The following is a 16,497-nucleotide window of genomic DNA, read 5'->3' on the forward strand; positions in this document are numbered from 1 at the left end:
TGCAGTGGAACAAAACAAAAAAAGCTGAAAAAATTACCAAATCTTACCTTATTCCACACAGTAATCCTAAAATGGCCCGGACAATATTGTCACGTGACTACGCTTGGTGAACACCTTAGGGTAGCACGGATGCCCAAACGAGCTGTTGCTCCGAGGCGTTCAGTCCAAAAAAATACAACGGAGTTAATATGCGTGGGGGAGCAAGAGGGAGAGGGGAATTCATGTGCCTTACCTGAACGGCTTCCACCCGACGTCTTCAACCCTGCAATAAATCAACTCAAACAACCCAGGTTTAAAATGTACAAAAATAACAGATTTAATGAAAACAAATGCCAGCAAACAAAGAAAATGCACGATGAACTAAATTCCTAATTTCGAGCGCTCCCACAACCAGACTCGTATACAGACAATGGGATAAAATAACTGGAAAACAAATGTGTAATTTATGTAGGAGACTCAATTCAAATCGGCTGGTGGGTTCTCGTCAGCAATTGTGGAAATCGTCCGGTGAGTTGGCAGGAACCGCACGCTCGTTGGCCTCAGAACCAGGTCTCAGCGCGCCCTCCGGTGCGGCGCAGGCCTTTGTCCATGGTCCGTGCGCAACATAAGCAGGCCGTGTCCATTCTCACAAACTCTGCACGGGAACCGCAGCTCTTCGTTCTGCAGCTCTGCCTCTTCACAACCACTAGCAAGATCTCGGAACACGGCCGGTCACGATGGTGTCCAAATCAGAAGGGGCGAGACTATGACGGCACACAATCGACTTTCGCTCATACTGGAAATGCACAAATTTGTGATTACAGGTGTAGGATTACAGGTGTAAATAAACAAAAGGTTTATTTTTGGTGCAGCTTCCAGGTGAGGTGTGTTTATTTTGTTGCACTGTGTTAAAGTGTGGAATAGATCTTTTGATAAGCATCATGTTTACAAATACATAGGTGGAGTGGTGGACTGAGAAACACCTTTTTAAGCATTATATCATTGTCTTGCCTATAGTTGGACTGATCCCTGTTGTGAGATGCAGGAATTCCTTACTTGTAGTGCATTTGCTTCCTGAGTTTAATATATTGGGATTGCCCACTCCTCCCACCCACCCACTTCTGATTCCTTTTCTCTAAACACAGACTGCAGTAATGAACCCCTCATTCAAATGTAATGCAATTGTAATGCATACTTGTAATGCATTGCCTCACCAAATGTAATGCATACTTGATTGTACCAGTGCCACCTATTAATACATTGGTATGAAATTGTTGTGATGCATGTTAGGTGTATCGTGCAGAAAACCTGCTGCGAGCTGATACTTTTCGAAAGTGGCAAAGTGCTGCTGGGGTGACGCAAGCGGCTGTCATACTGCAGGTTTGATCTATGTTCTTTCCTGAAACTCAACTTTAACCTTCTTATAATCTTTTATATATACAGACTTGGCATTTAATATGGAATATTTTTTTTTTCTTGACTTGGGTTTACTTTCTGAACTCGGTATATCAATCTGGTGAGTTTCTTTTACCCTTCGGTGATGTCTTTGTTGAAAGAACCATGTCACTGATTGTCTTTCGCAGCAAGAAGTCAATAACAGGATTATATCACAGGTGGCGTGACAAAATGTAAGGACAGGTACATTTGACGATTGGCTTCACAATCGGGTATACAAGGGTTGTTGCGTTCTGTATTAGTGGAAAACAACTGCTGCACGTCTACAAAAGTTATTGCCGCTTCCTCTGGAGATGGTCCGTCAACTTGACAATGCTGTTTGTCATGGAGTGGTGGCTTTACGAAATTCTGGCATGAAACAGCGTGCTATTGTTCGGCAGTATGGCATCACTCAAGGTCAGGTGTCAAAGATCCTGAAACGAAATGCTCAGAGGGGTGTCCCTACTCCAATACCGAGGCCAGGACGTCCACGCAGAACCACAAGGAGAGATGATCGCCAGCTGCACCGGTTAGTCTGCAATGGCCGTACCAAGTCAGCTAATCGGCTTAGGGCTGAGTGGCAGCAACTGACAAATGTGCCTGTATCCAGAAGGCTAGTCAACCAACGACTGGTTCAAGCAGGCTATCGTGCCAGGTGTCCCCTGAGAAAGCCATGCCTGACCAGACAACACAGCCAGCGCCGATTGCAGTGGGCCAGAGAGCATCGTCAATGGCAGCCAGGACACTGGAATCACGTGACCTTCAGTGACGAGTCTAGATTTCTGGTCTATCGTCAAGATGGCGGCGTCCGAGTGCGCAGACAAGTGCATGAAGCCCACAACGAAGATTGTATAGTGCCAAGAGTCCAAGCTGGAGGTGGTGGTGTGACCGTTTGGGCTGCTTTTCATGCAGGGGGCAAAACTGACCTGGTTGTTCTGAATGGAAACCTGAACCAGTTCAAGTACAAGGTCATTCTGGAAGAAACATTGCTTCCATTTGCTCGTGCAGCCTTTCGAGGAAACTTTGTCTTCCAAGATGACAATGCACGGCCTCATCGTGCTCGCATGATCCAACACTTTCTTGCTGACCGTGGTGTAGAGCATATGGAGTGGCCTGCCATGTCCCCGGATATGAATCCGATCGAGAACTTGTGGGCAGAATTAACGCGTCAAATCGACACCTTGGACCAGCAGCCTACCTCTGTGCGTGAATTGCAGCAGACTATTTATTGTCACTGCATGGCAAGCGATTCCTGTCCAAACCTTGGCAAATCTCGTGAACAGCATGCCTCGACGTGTACGTGCTCTCCTGAATGCTCGTGGGGGTTACACGAAGTACTGAACTGTAATTTTACTGTCCGTAATCCCAGTCATAATTTAGCTTTTGTTTTTGTTGAAATTTTTTTGGGCTAATGTGCAAAATAAAGAGATACTTCTGGAAAACGTACAGCAGTTTAACACAGTACTGTCCGTGAATTGAGTTTGATATCAGTTTACATCACTTTCAAGGATCAATTTATTTGCTTCGAAATGTCAAATGTGGTTTTGTTTCTTTTAAAGGTCACATTAACAAAATCTAGAATAATTTCAACATAATTCCAATGAACTTTTGGTTCTAAGTCATCTTCAAAAGTAAGTTCACCCCCACAAAAAAAATATTCCATATTAAATGCCAAGTCTGTATATATATCCACATACATATATTGAAGTGTGAGGCAGGGGCACTTCCCAGAGGGGAGAGAAGTTCTCCATCAAACTGCAGATAAAGGCCTTGCAGGTGGATAGGAGTTCAGGTGGGCCAAGAAGAACTTTGTACGACACGGAATGCCTGGTCGGCGACTGTCTTTGGCTGATAGTGAGACCCAAGAGTTTGCGTGACTGAACTTCCTCAAGAGGATTGTTTAAAAAGTAAGTGGGAGGGTTCCCATATGATCCTTTTGGAGAGAGCTTGAGAGTGTGAGAATTTTCAGGATTGAAAGACATATTCCAGTGTTTGACTAGTTTGTGATTTTGTAAAGGTCTGAATAAAAGGAAGAGGCTGTTATAACTTGTCCACAACTTTTTGAAATATCCTGCTATATATTGTTTTTGGCCTGGTGTTGGCTTAGCGGCTAGGGTGCCAGCTTAGGATCCTAGGATCCTGGGTTCGAATCCCGGTCGATCGCTGAATTAACGCCAGGGGGGTTGACTCAACCTGTCATCCTTCCGAGGTCGGCTAATTGAGTACCAGTTCACTGGTAATTCCCTGTTTGTCGTAAAAGGCGACAAACAGGGTTGGCGGCAGGAAGGGCATCCGGCCGTAAAACATTGCTTCAAAAAGGGGACCAACAACAACAAACAACAACAACCACGGTGCCCGAAAAAGGCCAACCCCCGCTTTGCGGGGAAAAATGGCCTCTAAAGGTGGTTTTTTTTTTTGTTGGTTTTTTTTTGGCCCCATCTCACATAAGTGAATAATCACTTTTAAAATTCTTGTATACGGATCCGGATTTGGATCTTCACCAAAATTGAATCTAATCGTCCTTCTCTCACACACAATCAGTCCACCAAATTTCGTCCTTATCCATCCACAACATTTTGAGATATGCTGTGATATATTGGTTTTCGCCACATCACTCAATGGTGAAGATTCACTCAAAAATTATCGGATTTGGATCCGAATTTGGATCTTCACCAAAATTGAATCTAATCGTCCTTCTCTCACACACAATCAGTCCACCAAATTTCGTCCTTATCCATCCACAACATTTTGAGATATGCTGTGATATATTGGTTTTCACCACATCACTCAATGGTGAAGATTCACTCAAAAATTATCGGATTTGGATCCGAATTTGGATCTTCACCAAAATCGAATCCATTATTCCTTGTCACACACCAAACCTGTCCACCAAATTCCATCTGAATCCGTCCACAAGTTTTTGAGATATACTATTCACAGACAAAAAGACAGACAGGAGTGAAAACATAACCTCCATCCACCTTTTTGGGGCGGAGGTGATAAGAAAAAGTGCTATTTTATGGTATCAGTCAATACTTTGTGTCCCCCTTTGTCTTATTGAGTGCCATCACTCTTTTACCCTTGCTTCCTGTATATGAGTGAAGTACTCTTCAGGAATATTGTGCCAAACATCCTGCAGTACATTCCACAGTCTGTAAGGTTAGTTGGGTTCCACCTGTTCTTCTCTGTTTCCAGGTAACCAGTTATGGCCTCAATGGGACTCATGTCTGGACTCTAGGGTGGCCATTCTAACACTCGGACTACACAAGCTGTGACCTTGTCCTCCAAACACTGTTTTACTGCATTAGAAGTATGGTTTAGATCATTATCTTGTTTGAAAAATTAATCATCTTCCGATTTTTCCACTAGGAACTGCATGGTGCTGCAGTATCTGCTTGTACTTCTCTTTTGTTCGTGTCCCATTGATTACCTCCGCCACCGAAGGTGGATGGAGGTTATGTTTTCACCCCTGTCTCTTTGTTTGTCTGTCTGTCTATCTGACTGTGAACAAGATATCTCAAAAAGTTGTGGAAGGATTCAGACAATTTTTTAGAGAGGTAGTGCATGTGACAAGGACGAAATGATTAGATTTTGGTGAAGATCCGGATTCGGATCCGGCTACTAGAATTTTAAAATTGATTGTTTACCATTTTGAGATAGGGCCAAAAACGATACATAGCAGGATATCTCAAAAAGTTATGGACGGATTTGGACGAAACTTGGTGGAGAGTTTGGGTGTCTGACAAGGACAAATAGATTCGATTTTGGTGAAGATCTGAATATGAATTTGGATACAGGAGTTATTGAATTTTTAAGCGATTCTTCACCATTAGGAGATCGGGATAAAAGTGATACATAACATGATAGTTATAAAAGTTATGGACGAGTTATGACTAAACTTGGTGGATTAGTCGGTTAGGTGACATGAACAAGCCGATTAGATTTTGGTTCAGGTCCGAATCCACATCCGGCCTATCAGCGGGATACAAAAATAAATTGTTCAGCCTGGTGGAGGTATGCGCCTACCGAGTGCCGTTCTAGTTTTAACAAGCTTTCTATACCAAAAGCTGAGATGCAACCCCAGACAGTCACAGAGCCTCGTCCATGTTTAACAGTCGGCTGCAAACAGTGCGTGTTGTTACGTTCTCCAGGTCTTTGGCGTATGAACTGGCTTCCCTTGGATCCAAAAGGTTCAAGGTTCGATTTTTCAGGCCAGAGAGTATCCGATTACATTGTTCAGTCGCCCAATCTTAGTGTTGCCTTGCAAATTCCAGTTTTTCACCTTATTCTGTGGTCTCAGTAGTGGTACCTTTTCTGCAACCTTTTCGTCCTCCTTTTCTGATTGCTTGAAGATTATTATTTGTCATTCTCTGGTAATAATATCGGTTTCTTAACAATATCACATTCCTTCCCCACAGTTTGAGAAGGCTGAAAAAATTTCACAGGTGGATGTGGGCAATGCAGGATCAGCCTTTGTGGAGATTTTGGTTGGAAACTCCAGTGATGATGCAAACAATTTTCAGGTTGGTGAAAAACCATTTAACTAACATTGTTTTCTGTCATGAACTATTGTATTGGATTAAATCTGTATTTGATTTGGTTGTGAATTCATGTGTTTATTTATTTTTTACTTTTTATACCAAGTGGAAAAAGGCTCTTGGAAAAGCGTTGTGCTAACAGCATGCTAAACATTTGACACATCAATACAGTATGTGGGATTGGAAAAAGAAATCCCAGCAACATGAGTGAAGGTGTTCAGATAGAAACACCAAACACATCAGTTTGCATTGCTACAATTTCACTTTAGCATATTGTACTGTGTTCGCCTGCCAATGATAGGTGCTACGTGCCACCTCTGCACTTATGTCTCCGGCGGAGAGCAGGCGTGGTGAGGAACAGAACCGTGTTCGCATGTTTGGCCATGACGATCTCTGCAAACCTATTTTGCTGAGTCGGTGGGACAGGATGAAGGTGGTTTGTTCCCAGCCCTTTAAAAAGGTGCAGTTTGCTGATTGGTCTGACTTGTATTCTCAAAGCACCGATCCTCATCTCTTTCATTCCTCATCTCTTAGTGCAATGCACACTGATCATCTCCCTTCCTGTTTAATGCAGACATTGCCGTTTGGACTTTCTTTCCTTCGCGTTCATTCTCCCTCACTTGAAAATGAAACTAACACGGAGCAACCAAATTCAGGAGTGGATCCCATCGCAAACGACTTAAAGGTATTCATATGAAAAAGTGAACTTTTCTTGATGTATTATAAACTAGTAAAAAGGCCGTCAAAAATGACGGGTTGAAACAATTTATTTGACGGTGTAGCCTTGTGAGAGTGCCAAAGTCTGAAACCTCAGCATAGTGTTTGCTTATATCTTCTTTATTTATTAGACATCTTACAGATGTAAATGAACACTCGTCCACCTGCACATCATGTGCAGTGAATTTCACCGCTCTGTGCTTTGTATTTATTGTTATTAAAAAAAAAAGGTCAAGGTTTTTCACCCATCAGAGTACCAAACCACCTTTTGAGGGTTTTCTCCCTTTTGCTGCCAATGTCTGAGGACTTTAGGAATGAAATTTGCATCGATAATGGGAATAAAAAGTATGTGGGGTTGCCCTACATTTTTTAACCTTTACCCAGTTTTAAGGTAATGACCAAATTTTTTAACATTTTAACATTTGTCATCAAAACTCAACTAAGATTTGTATGATCGGAATGAAATTACCCTCTCGAGATAGCCAAGATCAAGTCTCATTTACACTTAATTTACATCATACAACTCCGGGTTAAAGGTTAAGGTCAAATGGCAGTCTAAAAAAACACTTTGTTTTGTCATCACTCAATTTTGTCAATGCGGAATCTCAAAGACCACTTGGCCATCCAAGATATTTTTGCATCATTATAGTGTACCTGCACTGAAGTTGTGCACCTGACATTTGATTCGTATCCTTGACCTACTTTTTTCAGATTGTGATCTAATTAACAAAAACACATTTTTAAAATCACAATTTCAATAATTTTCCTCTGATTTTCATGATGCGAATTTTATTGATAGATTGTAGATGGGGACACATTTCTTAATCTACACTCCATCCCTAAATCTTGAAGGTCAAGGTCACATGGTGGTCTAAAATAAATATGGCCATCATTGGATCACGCGCCTTTGTAAGTCGCAGGCGGTCGCCAAGGGTAAGACGCAGGCGGTCCCCAAGGGTAAGTCGCAGGCGGTCGCCAAGGGTAAGACGCAGGTGGTCACCAAGGGTAAGTCGCAGGCGGTCGCCAAGGGTAAGACGCAGGCGGTCACCAAGGGTAAGACGCAGGCGGTCGCCGAGGGTAAGACGCATGCGGTCGCCAAGTGTAAGTCGCAAGCGGTCGCCAAAGGTAATTTGCAGGCGGTCACCAAAGGTAAATCGCAGTGGTCGCCAAGGGTAAGCCTCCTCCAGTTGGGGGATGCTTACCCTTGGCAATCGCTTTGTGATCACAGATATCTAGTTACGTTTGTTTTTGCATGTGGAATGTTATCGATAAGAATTTTGACATGACACACATGTAAGATAGGATGCACTTTTTGGGAAGAGTCTGCTGGGATGTGGAAATGACAGTCTCATGCAACTCCGTAGTCATGTTGGTGCCCAGTGCTCTCGTCATTGCAAAGTGACATGGCACATCACCTGTGAGAGACAACTTTCACATTAACCAAATTTAAGCTGTGGTAACGTTCAGAAACGAGGTTTTCTCAGCCCTGACCAGTCATCCCATCAATCAAGAAATACACAATGGGTATCCTCCACAAGTCATTGATGGACGTAGCCATCAACATAAGTATATCCTTTGCAACAGGAGTAGAATCGTTACCATTTCCATTGTCAACATACTACCTTCAGAACTTAGCAAATTCCATGTGTTTCCTGATGGCCATTTCATTGAGCATTACAGCACAGATTTTTTTTCCTTTTCCTGTCATCCTCAACGTACGTGGTTTTCTATTGCTGAAAATGCGGGTTTGGTAAATCCAGGATCACCATCGATAACATACTCGAATCTGTCAAGGATACGACATCGTCAGGTCAAAGATTTGTCTGACGTAGTCATACGTCTTTGCTGAATGGAACTGTAGAGTCATGGCAAAATATCTCTGTTCTACTTCCCTTTCTCTTGTCTTTGTTCTGTAGTCGCTTCATTACCTCTTTTGATACACCGCTGAATGCTGCTTCTAACAATTCTACGCAACTAGGAGAAATGATGTTCTGGTTTTGCAAAGAATGTACAAGTTCAGTCCGACTGTTGCCTTTTTGTTTGAGGTGTCTGGACTTTTGCTACTGTCCCTTTAGTATTTTTTTCTTTTTCTTGCATTCCTCCAACCTCACATTCATTTCATCTACCTTTCGCTTTAGTTCTTTTGGAGATCCGATTATAGCATAGAGGTGATCCCCGTTGCACAGAAGAAACATCAGGCAGGAGGTGTATTCGTTTGGTACATCCCAACGATCAGATGACTTGTTGCTCACGTCCTTGGGTGATTTGCTTTCTTTATTAGCCAGCAGCTGGTGGTTCACAGGAGCATGGTTCCTGGGGATAAAAGGGAGGTCACAAAGTAATGCACCCTGAAAATAAAGCTCAGCTGTTTCCTATTCCCACCCAAAAGCATGTATAACAGGAACTTGGTGTTCAAAGCTTTTGCAAATTCCTTTTCTGAGTACGTATTGAATTTTTCATACCAGTGTGAAAAAAGAAGAAATGTTTCATGACCTCACTTGATAAAACTAAAGCTAATCTTGTCTTGTAAAGTAATCCCTTTAACAGCAAACTCAAGGAAGCTATACTGGGATGATATGAGGAGGATATCAATACTAATAAGCCTGGTGTTGGCTTAACAGTTAAGGTCTTGAGTTTGAGCCCCTGTTGTGCCGTTAAATAACACCAGGTGGGTTGACTCAGCCTGTCATCCTTCTGAGGTCGGCAAACTGAGTACCAGCATACTGGAAACAGGGAGCACTACATCTGCGGCACAGCCACGCTCCCAGCGATGGTGCAACCAGCAGCCACAGGCTGCATATGAAATGACGACCAATACCAATAGTGCTAAGTGAAGAAGTGATGAATTGAAATAAAGAGCAGCAAGTAAAACACGAGATTTAAAAGCTGGACGATATTTTTTACCTTAGATTAAATGATAGGATTAATTTTTTTAAATTTTGAATCATCCTGGAGCCATCAACTGGTTGCATCATTCTAACAACTTGTAGAGCTAACTGTTGAAAGGCTGTATTAGATATGGTGCAGTCACTGCTGTGGATGGTAACTGATGCCAGATCCTTATAGTTTTTTGGGGAACAATGGAAATTTGAAGGAATCAATTGTAGCTTCAGGTTTGAGATATTTGAATTGATGATCATATCTCATGAAAAATGTAGCACGAAAAATGTAGCAGGTACAGTCGTAGCCAAAAATATTGGCATCCTTGCACTTTTTTCAAATAAAGCACCATTTCTTCCAGAAAATTGTTGAAATTAAGAAATATTTTGGGATCCACATACACTACCGGTCAAAAGTTTTAGAACACCTCAATTTTTCCAGTTTTTATTGAAATTTACGCAGTTTAATGTCGCAATGTACTCTGAAATTAAGCATAGAACAAATAAACAATTGGAGATAAAAAAAGAAATCATAGAATCATTTTGTTTAACAAAATTTAATTTAAATTTTTGACTCAGCAAAGTAGCCACCTTTTGCAGATATAACCGCCGAGCACACTCGTGGCATTCTTTCTGCAATGGAAATGAAATATTGTTCAGGAAGTTCTTCACAACACTGTTGCAGAAGTTCCCACAAATGTGTTGCACTTGTAGGTTGCTTTGCTTTCATCCTTCTGTCCAGTTCATCCCAAACCAGCTCGTTGGGGTTTAAGTCTGGAGACTGTGCTGGCCATTCCATGATTTGAAGCCTACTGTCTTGTTATTTTCCTCGAAGGTAGTTTTGACATAGCAATGAGGTGTGTTTAGGGTCATTACCTTGCTGTAGAATGAACCCCTGACCAACTACACATATACCAGAGGGTATTGCATATACCAGCCTGGTGTTGGCTTAGCGGTTAGGGTGCCGGTTTGGGATCCTAGGATCCTGGGTTTGAATCCCGGTCGATCGCTGAATTAACGCCAGGGGGGTTGACTCAGCCTGTCATCCTTCCGAGGTCGGCAAATTGAGTACCAGCTTTGCTGGGATGAATGATCATGGTGTGTACCCCAATTTAGAATAGGTACACCGTATCCCTGCGCATCGTAAGAGGCGACCAAGGGTTGGCGTCAGGAAGGGCATCCGGCCATAAAAACATTGCCTCAAACAGGGAACCATGATTGTCATGGGGCCCGCAAGGCCAACCCCCGCTCTAGCGGGGGAAAATGGCCTTAAAACGATCATTCATTCATTGCATGGCACTGCAAAATGCTGTGGTAGCCATTTTGCTTCAGGGTGCCAGTCACTCTGTGCAAGTCACTGACTCTGGATCCAGCAAAAGAGCCCCAGACCATCACGCTTCCTCCTCTATGTTTGACAGTTGGTGTCACACACTGAGGAACCATCCTTTCGCCTACTCGACGGCGTACAAAAACCCTGCGTGATGAACCAAAGATTTCAAATTTTGATTCATCGGTCCATAAGACCTTCCAGTCTTCAGTAGTCCACTGGCAGTGCTTCATGGCCCAGGCAAGCCTCTTTTTCTTATTTTGCCATCTTAGCAATGGCTTTCTTACTGCCAATCGACCTGTCAAACCTGCAGCTCGAAGTCTTCTCTTCACCGTTGAAACTGAGACTTGCTTACTTTGACCAGTGTTAAGCTGTACTTGAAGCTGTTGTCCTGTGAGCCACCTATCACGCAAGCTGTTGACTCTCAGAAACTTGTCTTCTGATTCTATTGTGGCTTTGGGTCTGCCAGACCTCTTCCTGTCAGAGTTTCCTCCAGTTTCCAAATGCCTTTTGATGGTGTAGGAAACTGGACTCACTGACACCTTGGCTTTCTTTGCAATTTCTCTGAAGGAAATACCTACACTTTTAAGGGTTATAATGGTCTGTCTGTCTTCCTTTGTTAATTGCCTTTTTCTCGCCATTATGATAGCAATACACTACTTCCTGCAGTGCAATATTGTCCAAATAATGCTTCAGAGGGTGTAATAACAGTCTGTTCCAATACTGCTTTTATACAGACAGGGGGTTTGTAATCAAGTAATCAGCAGAGGTTGGGACACCTGTAGAAATGGTTTGCATCAAATTTCAAGGCTAAATGTACTTACATTGCTGCAGAACAGCTGTAAGTTGTTAACCCATTACTTGTTCCCTGAAGAAGGCCTTTTTTAACAATATAACTGTGCAATTTACATTATTTCCCCGTTTTTGCTAACCTAAACTTTTTTTTTGTTAACTCGAGCAGTTTACTGCTTACCTTTGCACCATTTCAGGTTATTCACTGGACTTGAATTGCTTAAATTTCAATAAAAACTGGAAAAATTGAGTTGTTCTAATACTTTCGACTGGTAGTGTATGTATTTCTTTGGTTTGCAGTGGAACAAAACAAAAAAGCAGAAAAAATTACTAAATCTTAGCGTATTCCACACAGAAATCCTAAATTGGCCTGGACAATATAATTGGCACCTTTTAAAAGTTGTTAGATATAATTAGATTTCAAGCAGGTGATTTTCCTTTACTTTGGAATTGAACTCACCTATGGTGAGTTGCAGGTGCCTGCAATATAAAAATCACTCATTCAACCAGTTTGAATAGAGAAAAGGAGTCATTCTGCTGTTTTGTGTCACTGTGTGTACCGCAATGAGCATGGAGAAAAGAAAGAAAAGCAGAGAATTGTCTGTGGAGGTCAGACATAAGATTGTAGCCAAGCATGGACAATCTCCAGGCTACAAGTCCATCTCCAGAGACCTTGATGTTCCTGTGTCCACCGTACGCAATGTTATCAGGAGGTTTAAGGCCCATGGCACTGTAGCCAACCTCCCTGGACGTGGCCGCAAGAGAAAACTTGATCGAAGATTGCAGTGAAGGATTGTTCGAATGGTGGAGAAAGCACCTCGATCAACTGCCAAACAGATTCAAGCTGACCTTCAGACACAAGGTATGACAGTTTCAACTCGCACCATCCATCGCCAATGAAAGGGGGTTCTATGGTAGAAGACCCAGGAGGACCCCACTGCTGAGAGACAGACATAAGAAAGCCCAACTGCAGTTTGCCAAAACACACCTGAACAAGCCAAAATCCTTCTGGGAGAATGTCCTGTGGACAGATGAGATGAAATTAGAGCCTTTTGGTAAAGCACATCATCTCTATGTTTACAGAAAACAAAATGAAGCCTTCAAAGAAAATAACACCTTCCCTACAGTCAAACATGGAGGAGGTTCAGTGATATTTTGGGGTTGCTGTGCTGCTTCTGGCACTGGCTGCCTTGAATGTGTGCATGGCATCATGAAATCAGGAGATTACCAAGGCATTTTGGAGTGCAATGTTCAACCCAGTGTCAGAAAGCTGGGTCTCTGTCGAAGGACATGGGTCTTGCAGCAGGACAATGACCGCAAACACACTTCAAAAAGCATCCAGGAATGGTTCAAGACAAAACGCTGGACTGTTCTGAAGTGGCCAGCAATGAGTCCAGATCTAAATCCCATTGAACACCTGTGGGGAGATCTGAAAACAGCAGTTGGGAGAAGGCACCCTTCAAATCTGGGAGAACTGGAGCGGTTTGCACAAGAGTGGGCCAAACTGCCAGTAGAGAGGTGTAGGAAGCTCATTCATGGCTATAGGAAGCGCTTGACTGCAGTTATTTTGTCCAAAGGCAAAATATTACCAAATATGTCCAACAAAATATGTGCTACCAAATATTAAGTCGAGGGTGTCAATAATTTTGTCAATGCCATTTCTTTTAATTTCCTGACTTAAAAGGATATATTAAGTTCGGAATCAAAATCAAAGGTTCTGTAATATTAACAGTGAAACAAAGAACTGTAGAGACGAAATACGTTTGTCAATTTCAACTTCTTTTTCGAGAAAATTGTGAGTTATTTGAAAAAAGTGCAAGGGTGCCAATATTTTTGGCCATGACTGTATAATAAAGGTTGGAAATAAAATGTTAACTAGATTGCACTAGATTAAGAAAAAAAACTTTGCACATTGTGCAAAACTTTGCACAGTATATATACAGTGCCTGTAGAAGTCTACACCCCCTTTTCAAAATTTTCACATTTGTTATTATATAGCCTCAAATTAAATTGCATTAAATCAGACCTTTCCCATCTTTATTTGCACATCGTAATCCACAACTTCCAAGTGAAAAACAAATTCGACAAATTTCAGAAAATTAATAAAAATACAAAACTAGAATATCTTGGTTGGATAAGTGTCCACCACCCTGAGTTAAAACTTGCTGGAAGCACCTTTGACAGCATTTACAGCTGTGAGTCTGTTGGGATAGGTCTCTACCAACTTTGCAAACCTCGATTGATTAGGCAATATTTGCCCATTCTTCTGTTCAAAACTGTTCAATGCCAGTGAAATTGCGTGGGGAGCGTTGATGGACAGCAATCCTCAAGCCATGCCACAGATTTTTGATTGTATTTGTCGGGGCCCTGGACATTTATCTTGAACATTTATATTTTTGTTCCTTAGCCACTCCAGTGTAGCTTTGGCTGTGTGCTTTGGGTCTTTGTCATGCTGAAAGGTGAACTTCTGTCCCAATTTCAGCTTTCTTGTAGAGGGCAGCAGGTTTTCCTGTAGGATTTGTCTGTATTTTGCTCCATCCATTTTCCCTTCTATCCTGACAAGTGCCCCAGTCCCTGCTGATGAGAAACATCCCCATAACATGATGCTGCCACCACCATGCTTCACAGTAGGGATGGTGTTCTTTGGGTGGTGTACTGTGTTGGGTTTGCACCAAACATAATGTTTTGCATTTAGGCTTTTTAGGCAAAACTTTTTGCCACATGGTTTCAGAATCAATGGAGTTGTTTTTTGCATACCTGAAATGGGACTCAATGTGGGCTTTTGTTGAGTAATGGCTTCCTTCTTGCCACCCAACTGAACAGGCCAGACCCGTGGAGTGCTTGGTATATTGTTTTCACATGCACACAGTGAGCAGTCTTTGCCATAAAGGCCTGTAGCTCTTTCAAAGTTGCCATTGGCCTCTTGGTGACCTCTCTTATCAGTCTCCTCCTTGCTTGGTCATCCAGTTTGTAGGGACGGCCTGATCTCGGCAGGGTCTGAAGATGTGTTCGGCTTATCAAAGCACCAAAATGGCAGACGAATGTTTTTTTTTGTTTTGGGTTACAATTGTCGGTGGCATCAGACCAGCTGTCCAACCATTGTGTATAGAGTGGACGTATATATACTGTTGCGGACGCGGTCAAGATGTTATTTTGACCGAGCGGTGGTATTACCGCGACCGAACAGTTATTCCCCGACTAATACCCGATTTGCCCCAAACTTTGGCCGGATCGCGCCACCGCTATTCAATCGGGAAAACTCTAAAGCGACCGAATGCAAAGAGGAAAAGGAATAAGACGAGAAAAGGGTAATTGGATTTATTATTTACACATATAATCAAGAAGAAAGCAGTCACGTTTATTTACAGACGAGATTAGATACACAGTGCAACGCTAGCTTACCTACAGTCTTAATTAACCCAGGGACAGAACAAACAAGGACAGACTCACGCGGGGAATGATGATAGGACTGGCAGGAGATGGATGGCTGGCGGGATAGGGAGGTCCAATTGGTCCTGCAGCCGATCGACTCGTGGGCAGCCGCCGCCCCTTCGCGGCCCTGCTCCAAACTGCCGTCCAGGCCTCACGCTGCTGTGGCTGCAGTTTCGGTGGCTCCAGCTGCAGTAAATGCAGTTGCGGTGGCTCGATCTGCAGCTCAACTCTGGACTTCTCTCGGACTCAACTCCTTGGACTCCCTCTCGTCTCTCTGTAAAATCTCATCTCCTTTTGGACACGCCCTGCCTGCGGGTTATATAGGCCCTGCCCCTCAACCTTCGCGAACCTCCTCGATGTTTCTTTCCACACCCTCTCCAAGTCCAACCCCTTGTTCGTGGTTGGTTGAGTGGGGCTGACTCACTCCTCCCCTCTATGACGAGGTGGAGACACGCCTTTCTTCTCCGACCCTACCTCGTGGTCAATGGCGGCAATTGGAAGGGAGGTAATTGGCAATGGCACTCGAGGCCTGGCAAAGACGAAAGGGGAAATGGAAGCTTTGGGAATGGGAATGAAGGGAATCTATCTCTTTCACTGGTGCAATGGAGTATTTCAATTAATGGGAGACACAGCCTTACCCTAAAACACATAATAAGATATAAGCTATCGAACAGGGGTATTCTATGATTAGCTGTTGTGTGGATGCTTTATGGACTAATTATGGGACGCCCTTTGACCTTTACACAGCTCCGGAGGCAGGAGGCGCAGAATAAACAATAATAATAATACACACAATCAAAAAAATACAGTCCTCATATCCACAACAATACATACATACATACATACATACATACATACATGCAAACACTTGCTCCCTTAGGTATAGATTGCTTAATATCAAACTCTAAAATGGTGTTTAATTTTCATGCACAATTTCTCAGCTTTCTTCTTTATCTTTCTGCTCTTTTTCTGTTCTCAAATCTAAAAAATTTTGACGAATTGTATTTCTCTTCTCAGCCACAACTGACTTGTAACACTATTAGCAGACTTTTTGTTCATTCTTTGATGTCATTTTCATATAATTGTGATATTTTGCTCCTAAAGGTTACACGTCAAAATAGTACTGACCTCAGATTCTTTACCTTTCTGCAAATTGTACAGTGGAGGGCACTCTATGTCCGTTTGAAAAACACACTTGCGGACTTGTACCCAAATGTTTTTTTTTTGTTTGTTTTATTTTAACGCTCTGCACCTCCTTGGTATCACAGCCTTTGGGTCACCTGGGAGCGTTTTCCTTACGGGAAACAGAGACATCAGCTGAAGAACTCAAGCCAGGCTCTTTATTTTTCAATCGTCATGCTTCGACATGCTCCTCACTCTCCCACAGTAAGCCTCCTTA

General features: G+C 42.7%; 2 protein-coding genes across 4 annotated transcripts in view; one reads left to right on the plus strand and one right to left on the minus strand.

Annotated features, from left to right (window-relative positions):
- The window catches only part of LOC144891699 (uncharacterized), a 1,187,956-nt gene that overhangs the window by 325,128 nt on the left and 846,331 nt on the right, over positions 1-16,497 (minus strand). The window lies entirely within an intron of this gene.
- Positions 1-16,497, plus strand: part of LOC137424600 (DNA repair protein XRCC1) — a 32,049-nt gene that overhangs the window by 3,669 nt on the left and 11,883 nt on the right. For 2 of the 3 annotated variants that reach the window (XR_013623043.1, XM_068112207.2), the window contains exons 3-7: positions 1,270-1,359; positions 5,832-5,936; positions 6,253-6,411; positions 6,526-6,636; positions 16,367-16,484. Coding sequence is in view for 2 of the 3 variants with exons in the window: in XM_068112207.2 (XP_067968308.2) it covers positions 1,270-1,359; positions 5,832-5,936; positions 6,253-6,411; positions 6,526-6,636; positions 16,367-16,484 (583 nt within the window). In the remaining variant the exon portion in view is untranslated. The remainder of the gene's footprint in view (positions 1-1,269; positions 1,360-5,831; positions 5,937-6,252; positions 6,412-6,525; positions 6,637-16,366; positions 16,485-16,497) is intronic. The other variant, XM_078775641.1, reaches the window with a different exon arrangement.

The sequence above is a fragment of the Myxine glutinosa genome, chromosome 4, assembly GCF_964187855.1.
Source record: "Myxine glutinosa chromosome 4, kmMyxGlut1.1, whole genome shotgun sequence".
Taxonomy (NCBI): Eukaryota; Metazoa; Chordata; class Myxini; order Myxiniformes; family Myxinidae; genus Myxine; species Myxine glutinosa.